This window comes from Lagopus leucura, unplaced genomic scaffold, assembly GCF_019238085.1.
Source record: "Lagopus leucura isolate 7727_CA_CO unplaced genomic scaffold, USGS_WTPT01 Super-Scaffold_1, whole genome shotgun sequence".
NCBI classification, from domain to species: Eukaryota; Metazoa; Chordata; class Aves; order Galliformes; family Phasianidae; genus Lagopus; species Lagopus leucura.
The window spans coordinates 1,738,597-1,749,667 of record NW_024962250.1 but is presented as its reverse complement, the minus strand read 5'-3'; the positions used below and the strand labels follow the sequence as shown (position 1 = coordinate 1,749,667).

The 11,071-nt window shown below is 41.5% G+C and overlaps 1 protein-coding gene across 1 annotated transcript in view; it reads left to right on the top strand.

The window, feature by feature from the left end:
* The window catches only part of ABTB2 (ankyrin repeat and BTB domain containing 2), a 130,489-nt gene continuing 119,418 nt past the window's right edge, over positions 1 to 11,071 (top strand). Inside the window, exon 1 of the mRNA XM_042872342.1 lies at positions 1 to 935. Within this exon, the coding sequence (XP_042728276.1) occupies positions 71 to 935 (865 nt within the window). The 5' untranslated portion in view covers positions 1 to 70. The remainder of the gene's footprint in view (positions 936 to 11,071) is intronic.

Below are 11,071 nucleotides of genomic sequence, written 5' to 3'. Positions count from 1 at the left end.
CTGAGCGCAGGAGGGATCCGCTCCGGCCTCACCTTTCGCGCGCCTCGCGTTTGGCCCGCCCGACTTTCCTATGGCTGGGATATACAGCTCTACTCTGAAGACCCTGGAGGATCTGACTCTGGACTCTGGTTATGGGGCAGGGGATTCCTGCAGGTCCCTCAGCCTCTCCTCGTCCAAGTCCAACTCCCAAGCCTTCACCTCTTCTCAGCACAGGGGCAACTGGTGGTACTACTCGGGCTCCATGAACAGTAGGAATAACAGCTGGGATACGGTGAACACGGTGCTGCCGGAGGACCCCGAGGTCGCCGATATCTTTTCCAAGTGCCCGAGGCTGCCGGATCTGGAGGAGTACCCTTGGAGCGATGAAGACATCGGAAGAATACTCCGAAAGGCGAAGGGGGACGGGAGCGGCAGGCCCTTCTCCGTCGAGGCCGTCCGGCGGCTCTCCCAGCTGCTGAGACGCGCTCTGATCCGCGTCTCCAGGGAGGCCCAGCGCCTGAGCGTCATGCACTCCAAGTGCACCCGCTTCGAGGTGCAGAGCGCCGTCAAGCTCATCCAGAGCTGGGCGCTGGCCGAGAGCTGCGTGCTGGCCGCCGTCAGGGCGCTCTCCCTCTACAGCATGAGCGCCGGGGACGGGCTGAGGAAGGGCAAATCGGCCAGGTGCGGGCTGACCTTCTCGGTGGGGAGGTTCTTCAGGTGGATGGTGGACACCAGGATCTCGGTCAGGATCCACGAATACGCGGCCATCTCCTTGACCGCTTGCATGGAGAACCTGGTAGAAGAGATCAAGGGCAGGGTTCTGGCGAGTCAGAGCCCGGACGGCGGTGGAGGGGAGATCTCGGCTGAAATCCTGGAGATGGTGATCAACAACGATGCTGAGCTCTGGGGAGTGCTGCAGCCGTACGAGCACCTCATCTGTGGGAAGAACGCTAACGGTAAGGGCCAGCCTTCATCTCAGCAAATGTCACGTTAAAATAGATGCTTTCCATGGGCTTGGGTTTTTTTTAGGTTGTTTTTTGTTTATTTGTTTTGCTTTTCATCAGAATTGTGCCCAGATAGCGTCCTGTGCACACACAAAGTGGATGTCTACCAGACTGGAATGACACCGCTTTCTTAGGGCATACCAGTTTATATGAGGTGCGGAGGTGGTGGGAAGCCAAGCCCTGCTGACTTAACAGATGTCTTCTGACTTTCTACCAGCTGCTGCTGGGAGTGTTCCTGCTCAAACTGGCATGTGAGCGTTGCTTCTTGGCGCTCAGAGGGTGAAATGTGCGTTGCGAGATGCTCTTCTGAAAAATACTCTCAGTGTTTTGAACAAAGTTTACTTTGGTCTCCCGCCAGTGTGTAATAAGTCACACTGACAGTTTCGCAGTTTTGTCTTAAAGATGCTGTTCCCACATACAGCCTGGAGAGGGAAAACAACATTGAGGTCTTTTTTTCCTTTGCGGTAGTGAAATTTAGTTTCTGAACAGAAATGTCTAACTGCTTCTCACTTAGACTTGCTTCTTGCTCACCAGAAGTCTGTTATAATTGCACTCATGTCATAAATGAGCTTGAGCTTGGCTTGCCAAAATGAGTATGTGGGATGGTGCCTTGGTAATGAGAATAACATAGCATTAAGGTACGTCTGTAACTTGTTCAGAAAGCAGTTGGTGTTTTTTTTTGTTTTTTTTTTTTTTTTTGAACAGTTGAGGAAATAACCAGACAGAGGAATGTTGACCTCCACTTAAGAGAATGAGGAGCAATTTGAAAGGCTTAAGTCTTGACAGTTCTGTTGAGAACCTGTACTGTTTGTTTTGCATTGTCACATTGAGGAGCACCATATTTTATTTATTTATTTATTTATTTTTGTGGAAAATTTAGGGAAACATTTAATTTGGACAAGTAGTCTATCCACACACAGTTTCATGGCCTTTGCTGGCCTCATTGTTACAATTAGGTGTTCCATGCAGAATGCCTTCCTGTTTTGACTGTGTATAAAACCAAGTGTCTAGATCCTCTGCAAAAGGTAATCTCACAGCAAGAGACAAGGAGCAGATTTTCTGAGGAACAGAGATACGTTGGGTGAATGTTGCTAATGAAATGCTTTAAAAGGGAAAGGTTGGCTCCCTTGACTTCTGCTCCATGGGTGCATTGACAGCCCACTGTTACTTGGTGTCCAAACAGTAACGGTGATTCAGATCCATAGTGCAGAGGTGCAGTGCTGCAGCATCTCCACATCAGGTCAGCCTGCTTCGTTCTTGCTTTGTAAGAGGATGGCTGCTCACAAACCCTCTCATGCGCTCTATCTGCACTCTGTCCAGTGATTATACTACTAAATGCATGTGAAATAAATTCCAGGAGCCTGGGCTGTGCTCCTGGTGCTGGTACAATATGTAACCATATCAGACAGGCAGACATCTAGTTTTTGAACTACGAATTCTTTGCTACAAGTCTATAAAGGTATGGGGATGTCTTGTCTTCTGCCAAAATGTTTATCATAATCCTGTGGGAGTATTTGTCTCCAGGCACAAAAATAGGACTCAGTTCCCTCTCTTGTTCATTGTAAGGTAGAATAAAATACTGCGATTCTATTTGTGCACTCGAGATGTTCTGAGTTCAGTGCTCCTGTCTATTTCTGTGTGTAAAAGGAAGTCAGTCCTTTGCAGAGATTTTTTTCTTATATTTTTTTTTTTTCCTCCTTCCTAAGAGAGATCTTTCTTGGAAAAAGGGCAGTGAATGCTTGGAAGCTGGTGCTCAGTGAAAGTTGGAGTGACTGTGCAGGGAATGCTTATAAATATTCAAAACAGCAAATGGTCAGTTACGATAACACTTGTGTAGTGCAATACCAAGCAGTCATTGGCCATGGGGGGGTTGGCTTCTCTCTTTGTTGCTCTTGTCTTTCAGATCAATTCTGTCAATAATTGAATGCATTTTTTTTTTAAGTCTGGAAATTGAATGAAGTGCATATGAAGGTACACTGTGATTTCCTGTGACAGTCTGTCACAAGTATTTCACCTGACACAAGTCAGTGAATCTTCTAAATGGCTTTCCTTGCAATTGTAAGGTCACAGTGTGGATGCAAAAAGCTTGAAATACCTTGCTTATTCTTTCTCCCCATAGGAATTGTAAATTACTAGTATTCACATCGCTCTCCACAGCACTCTCAAATGATTTTGTCTTTAATTTACATCTGAGGTAGATCTAGTGGTAAAATAACTGGATTTATTCCAGAGTAAGGAACAGTCTTCACTGCTTTACTGTTGTCTTGGTTTCTTTTTACAGTAAGAACATTTTAATGGAGTACTTGTAAATTCCAAACTTGGCACAGGTTTGTTGGGTTTTGTCTTATAGTACTGAGTTTGATGCTAGAGATAAAAAGCTCTTAGAGGTTAAGTTCCAACTCCAGTCAAGCATTGCAATCTCTGTATGAAATCCTTGGCAGTGTACTGTGCAGAAGATTGCACTGGATTATCATAATGGACCTTTATGGCATTAAGATCTATTGAATACGGTTTTCATTATTAGATCAGGATAGCATGCTTCCTTGGAGTCTAAGAAACAGTAAGTGAACACATGAATCTTTCTAAGTTCCTGAGAGACTGGTATTTAGACCTGTTCTCCTTCTGCAGCTAATCTCCCATCAAATAAAGTAGTCCAGTAGGTATTCTTATGGCTTTGGAGGCTGGAAGCTTAGTGTTTATTATAACAAACATTTTAATTAACACCTGGTGTGTGAAGAGTGAAGCTTAAAGCTCTCCAGATGCTTAAGGGGGATTTCAGTTTTATTTTTAAATAAACAATAATCTATGGTTTGTTTATTTATTTGTTTTACCCTCTCTATGAAGCTGTTCTTTAATCAACAATCCGTAGTATCTGTGAGGTAGTTTCTGTTTCTGTCAGTTCTGTCCTTGAAGCAGGAATGCCACCTGAGCTTGTGGGCTCTGTGGAGCTCCCTGGGTATGTTAACATGTCCCAGGGCTAAGTGTTCTTGGAGTCTGGGTGGGATGTTGCAAAATAATGCAGTGCAAGTTGGAAGAAAAGTGAAACATCTTTAAAGGCAACAGAAGTCATTAGCAGCTGCTGAACAGCATAGCAACTGGAATGTTTTTTGTTGGTTCTTTCTTTTTCCAAGTCTCATAACTTGGCATACGTGTTTCTTTTTCCATTTTAAACTAGGTGGAGATGTATGATATCCCTTGGATTGATAAAACAAAAGTAGAGAATGCATCTGGTAGTTTCACAGGGAATTTTACACATTCTATCTTGGAATATCAGAGTCAACTCCTTTAAAACATTTGCTGGGAGACTAGAAGAAATATGAACTGACCTTGGAAATGTGATTCTTCTACTTGATTTGACTGATGTGTAATTGGTTAGAATCTGAACTGTCAATGCTTCAGGTATGTTTTGGTATTACTGTGCTATTAACAACAGCACTTAGGTTGTACTGAAGTCTCTGGTTATTGCTGAATGCTCCTGTGGCAGCCGATACACCTGCTGTGCGATTTTATGCATCAGCACATCCTGATGTTCTGGAGATGTAAGTGTTGACAGATGTTCCTGCAGAAAAAGAAAAAGAATTTAACTCAGTAATGCTGTTTCTTCATGTACTTCTTAGCTGAGACACTTTAGGGTCTCTGTTGATGAACTAATCAATGAGTTAGCATGTTAATTGTTTAGCCAGCAAGCAGTAAAAACAGAGTCTGAAATAAATTCATTTTTCTTTGAAAAGATGCTCTTTTTTTTTTTTTTTTGATAGAGTTATTCCACAGATGAGGTTTTTACTCTGCGATAGTCAACACTGCAGGACTGTCTACCAAGAGTCAAGCATGGCTGTAGGGTTTAGTCTCACTTACTAGCCTGATTTTCTTCCATGTATCTCATTGTGCCTATATAGGTTAAAATTTAGTGCTGATTTTGGCATTGAGAATTTTTTTTCTTTAGAGCAACACCATTCTTAAAAATTACTTTTGTAGTTATTTAGCTGGTGTGAAATGTGTTTTATTTCAGTGTAGTCTTGTGCTGTACTGAGATCCAGCACTGAAATAATACATTTGTGACTTCTCAGTGAATGTCCTTTTGTTATCTGAACTGAACAAACCGGTGTGCTCATAAAGAGCCTCATCAATTTTAATAAGCTATCAGCTTCACAAGTACTGAGCAAAGCTGCATGCTGGGAGGGCGTTATTTTGGGGAAGGGAGCTGCAACTGCCATCAATAAGCTACGCTGAGAAGAAATGCAGCTGTACCTCAGCTTGTGTACAAATCATTTAAAATAAATAAACCACCACATCTGTCTTCTGTGTCATATCATGGTCTAACAGAAATGCATACATCTTAAGCAGTGGTTTGAAGCTCCTTGGTTATAGCTGTGAATCACACAGCTGTGTCTAATCTCTGCTCTGGGCTCCCCTAATACCTGATCAGCTTGCTTGGTAGACATGGGACAGGATTTCATTTGCACCTGCTGGCAAGCTAAGCCATCTTCTGTTAACACTGCACTGGCTGAAAGCTTCCTGTGGGCTGGGGAACATCTCCTGCCCTTGCTAATGTGAATAAATGTCTTTGGGCTGGAATGGTCTTGGATCGTGCCTCTTATTGTGTGGGGGCAGGCTCAGGTACATTGATGGGAGAGTGGATAAAAGGCCATCCATCCCTCCATTGAAGTGGATAGGAAGGTGTCCTTTGAGTTCCTGGCTGTCTGGCAGCCTCATCAGTGCATTGGCTGAAAATCCAGAAGCCTACAGAAAAGATCATAAGTGGTAGGATGAGGGAAAATAGTCTCAAGGTGACCAGGGGAAGTTCAGATTGTTGCCAGGAATATTTTGTTCACAAGATGGTGATCAAGCATTGGGGCAGCTGCCCAGGGAAGTGGGGGAGTCTTGGCAACTGGAGGTATTTGAGACATGGATGTGGCACTGAGGGACGTGCTTTAGTGATGGGACTTGGTTGCTCAGGCTGATGGTTGGACTTGGTGACCTTGAAGGGCTTTTCCAACTTACCTGATGCTGTGATTTAAAAATGGCTGCTGATTTTTCAGCCTGTATACAGCATAACTGATGCATTGGCCTCGCTATGCAACTTCTGTTTATTGGGTCAGGTTGAGTGCATTTTGCTGTGCTTACATATTCCTTACCAGGCTTCCTAGGCAGGAAGATGTTAGATCCTCACGCATGTTTCCATGGCAAATGAGATGGCTGTAGCCATGATCTTGTTTGAATTACAGCTTGTTCACCTCTGTACAAACATACTTCAGCATATCTTGTGTGCTTCTACTCCCACAAGTACCTGGATTTGTATCCACAAACCCACAGGGACAAATTCTCTGAGCCTAATGTTAGTGCTTGTATATACATGTTTGTGTCTGTTATAAATGCAAACCACTAGATATAAAAATCTGCAGATATGAATCTTAGGAGGAAGATCAAGTAAAGCTAAAATACCTATTACTTCTTTCTTTATAGTGGGTTTATATGTGCATACGTATTTTTCAGGTAGTAAAACAAACAATGTAGTTATGCTGGCTTAAATTATTCTTTCAAATTGCTGATATTACACAGTGGCAATAAAATTTGGATCCGTTCAGTTCATTTGGTTTCAGATCAAGCATTGAAACTCCCTTGGTATGTAACTGCTATCTGCAAATGCTGGCATTTGGATTATTTCAAGTGGAATCAATGTTGGTGACAACTTATTCCTGTGAAACTGAGGAGCCAGGTCTGTGCAGAAGGAACTTCTGGAGTGGAGAGAAAAAAAAAAAAAAAGTTTATGTCCTGTGGTATTCAGACTGATGTCTATTGCTGTTTGGATTGCTGCTAAAGCTACAAGTATGAACTGCGTACCTGCTCTTGAGACCAAGACAGAATTTTCTTAATCCAGGGAGTGCTGATGATTGTCAGTGAACTTCCCTAACTGATTACTGTCATTACAGATTTCCTTCTCTTTCTTGAGCTCTCACCCAGTGCACAGATGTTATATATATTAGAATTGTTCAGAAATCTTAATTCTACTTGATTTGGAGTTTTTCCTAAGCCAGTTTCAGCACTACCATAGGAGGAAGTGCATTTTGAATAAATTATGTTAATGGCATTGAGGTGAGATTTCACTATTAATGTTGTAACACTTTCCTGCCTTAATAATTGATTTGTGTGCCTATACCTAGTATGATTTGGTATCATACTATCTGGCCCATCTAGAGCTTCCTGCCTTCTCTCTTTCGTTTTTCTATCACCCTCACTAGCCAGGTGTTGCAATGCATGAGTATACGATGCTGATGTTTAAACTTATAAAGCCTTGTGTTACATGAAATGTAAAAAGTGAAGTACTGAAAATGCCTACATACAATAGACTGAGTAAAATTCACTTATGCAATTACCGAGTTGCAGAGGGGCATGTGCTTAGGACTGAAGTACCTAAGTTACTTCTGAAGGAAAGGAGGCCCAAAAAATACTCGTGCTTGGAAACTTCAACCAAAGATCTTAAGGTTGAACTAAAAGTGAGTTTGTGTTTAAAGACACTTATGGCAGTGTAAGAAAATGGAACAATAAGGCTAAAGGTATTATTGTTTTGCTGTGGTGTCCTTAATATAAAATGCAAAATGAGTAGGTGTTTATCTTGACCAACTATCTCGAGCCATTGAAATGAAAAGAAGATTCTAAATAAGAAAAACAAAACTAAGAACTCTCTAGCTGCTCAGAAGTGCCCAGCAAATTCCTCACCAATCTGTATTCCCTTGAATGTTTGGAAACAAGCTCTTATGTAGTAAATGTTAAACTTTTCAAGTTAGTACATGTGGTCAGTGTTTATAAATATCTTCACACCCTTACAGGCTGAGTAGTTTTGCTTTGCAGTCTTACACTCAGGACAGTGAGTGGAAAACAACCTTGCATGGTAAGTTCTACTCCACCATTAGGCAGCGTGAGAGAATGTCTGCTTACATTCAACTCTTAGGATGCTGGCTGATAAACAATCAATTATTTCTTATGCTCTTGTTTTAGTGGGACTAATTTCCATGTTGTTTTGAATATATAAGTGCCTGACACTTGACATCTGCTTAAATCTAAGCAAGTTTGTGATAGTAGTAAAAGCAGGAGTATGGTGACTTCATGATTTCTTAATTTGTTTGATTCCTTCTTTTGATTCGTCTGATTGCTTCCCTTAGAGAACATGAGTTTAAAGAAATACTATTGCTAGACATAGTTAGGAGTATCAGTGTCGATTTAAGGACAAAGCTGTGCATTTGTGAGCAAGGAAAGCCTTTAAAATGAAGTCTTGTTGACAGTCAAGGCCTTATCAAGGGAAGGTAACAATAGAGGAGAAGATGCGCAAATGCTGATAGATGAAGTTAAGGTTTGTTCCTTCCACCCAAGCGCATCCAGACTTGCCTTCTGACTTAGGTCACAAATAAAGCTGGCGTTGTGATCTCATCCTAGTACTTAGGAAGTCTTTGGCTTCAGTCGGTATGATTTGGTATGGTTGGCACGTTGAGTGAGGAGAGCTCAGTGTTGGGACTGGCCAGCTACGGGCAGGGCATGGCTGAGTCTCTAATTAAAGTGTCTGCCTGTGTTATACCTGCCTGTAACCTGCTGGGTTGTTGCAGCTTTTGTGGGCGTGGAGTGTGTGGAATAGAATTAATAGTTTGAAAATAGCTTCTGAGGGAAGGGTGTGCTGTAACTGCTGTCATTTTCATGACTGGAAACTAAGGCTCAGGCCTTTAAATACAAGTTAAATGAAATTGCAAACTATTAAGTCCTTCTCTTTTAAAATCTACCTGCTGACATGCTATGTGCAGACGAAAGTCATTTAGAATTGTTAGCTTCCTCCTCATTTGCTCGAAACCTATTACTTGTGTGCTTTCCAGAGCTATAGTCTGGCTGACAGTTTTTGTGGTGGTGGTCCTCTAAGAGGCAGTTGCTTGGAATTGATCTTTTTTATGCTCTTATCTCTGAAGTAGGCTCTCAGCAAAGCCCAGATTGTGGGTTGTAATCCATGAAAATAATTAACTTGGGTCACATGAGTTGTGAATTTATTTAATTTCCTGTTGAATAAACAAAAACTGTCTGGTGTTGTATATGCATTTAATTCAGATAACTCAGGTTAGTTGTAAGCCAGAGCACTTGTAGGTCTTGTACTTGTCCTATTATTGCACCTGAACCATTTTTTAAAAAAAATTGTCTGATGTTCACTAGGCTACTTTACCTGCTTTATGCCTCAGTTCACGTCACCACCTTCTGGAACATGCTGTAAGGTGTCATTCATTCAGTTTGCAAAGAGTTTTCAGGAACGGTAAGGCCAGTAAATGGGAAAACATCTTAATCATCTTAGGTTGGTGTACATCACTCCCATTTCATATCAAGCTTTCCCTCTTACGGTGTGCAAACTATGCTGTCTTCCACTGAGAAGATGCATCTTGGCTATTAACAGGTGTTCTGCTGGGTGTGTAGAAGTGAAATTAAAGTCTAAGCGTTGCTTTTGTGGAATTTTTGTGGTGTTTGTTTTTAGGGGAGAGCTTAAAAAAACAAAGCTAAAGCTGATGCTTTTTTGTAACATTGCAATCAATCAGGAGACTGCATTTCTCTCTTCCATTGCAGAAATGAAGAAGTCTTGATATAAACAACAACAACAACAAAAAAAGTGCCTTAGTAATTGCTGTAGCTCTCCTGGAGTGACACCAAAATGCTTGTGATGGTTAAGGACATCTATGGTATAATCGTGAGCTGAGGACTAAGCTGGAGCCAAATAAACATTTCAGACAAGCTTTTCAGTTGATGCATGGAGACTTATAACAACTGGTGAATTTGCTAGGGGGTTATGTAAGATCAAAGTAAATGTTGTTTATGATATTACAGGGATGAGAGGGAAGAAACACCATGAAAGACATAATCCGCTTGTCCTTTTCTGTAGTGCTTACAATCTTGCAGTTCGTGTTGGATCCTTTTATCACTTTTTATTCTAGACCAATCTACAGACTTGTGACTGGGACCTGAAGAATAAAAAAGAAAATGTAACTGTATGTTTATGCTGGAACTTCTTATACGTTAAAAAGCTAAACAGAGACTTAATTATTATTTTCTTGGCTCTGTATAGCTCTGGATTTATTTTATTTCTTAATTCCAAAATGACAGTGAATTGATTTTTCCTCTAGTATTTACATTTTAGTGCTGTTGAGAAAAGCACATTACTCTTTCAGCTGAAGGTCAGGAGTTGAGTATTGGCAAATTGCTGAGACAGGGAAGTGGGCCAGTTTAGCCTCTTAGTCTTTCTTCAAAGTTTTTTTTTTTGCTTCTTGTTGTTTTAATAGAACTTATGGATTTATTATAAATACAGTTTTGTTTGGTTTGCTTTAATTAAATGGCTGTCTAATACACCATACAGTACAGCCTGATGACAAAGCAAACAGATTAAAGCAAAAAATCCCCAAAAAACAACAGTTGTCTAGCTGCATCGGTACAGTTCACTCATCTTTAACTTTGACTCTGGGTAAGCCACTGGCAGTCCTGCAGTCTCTTTTAACCTCTCTCTTCCACTTGAAATAGTGCAACTATTGAAATAGTGCACTCAGCTGCCCCTTATGGCTGGGGAAGCAGCGTGCTTCTGTAGCTTGTGAGGAACAGAGGTGTGAGGACACGTTTCTGCTGTAGGTATGCGTAAGTGAAGGAAGGCACAGAGCACCTGTCTGCATACGGTCACTTTGGAGTGCTGTCTTTGAGGGTATCCTTTGGTCACTTGTGAGTCTGACTCTTGCTGGAATTAATGTGCAAACCCTTACTGCCTTCTGAAAATGTTGTCACAGCCTGGGTAACTTTCTCTTGATGCTAAGAGGGAACCTTGCCTGTACAGTGTATAGAGTGCTTGGTCTTTTCAGGTATCTGAGAGGATTATTTGATTAAAGATGGGGAGATGATTTTAGCTCCATTGGCTTCACATCCCTTTCAATTCTTCAGAATTTGTTGAAGAAACCTTAGGAGGAGATCAGTAGGAACATGCCAAATGCCTTGGATTTTACGTGCGTTTTTGTGACAGATAATATTTTGGAGTGTTTTACTGTATGCTGAGATTGGGAAGAATCATTAATGTGAACCATGAGAAA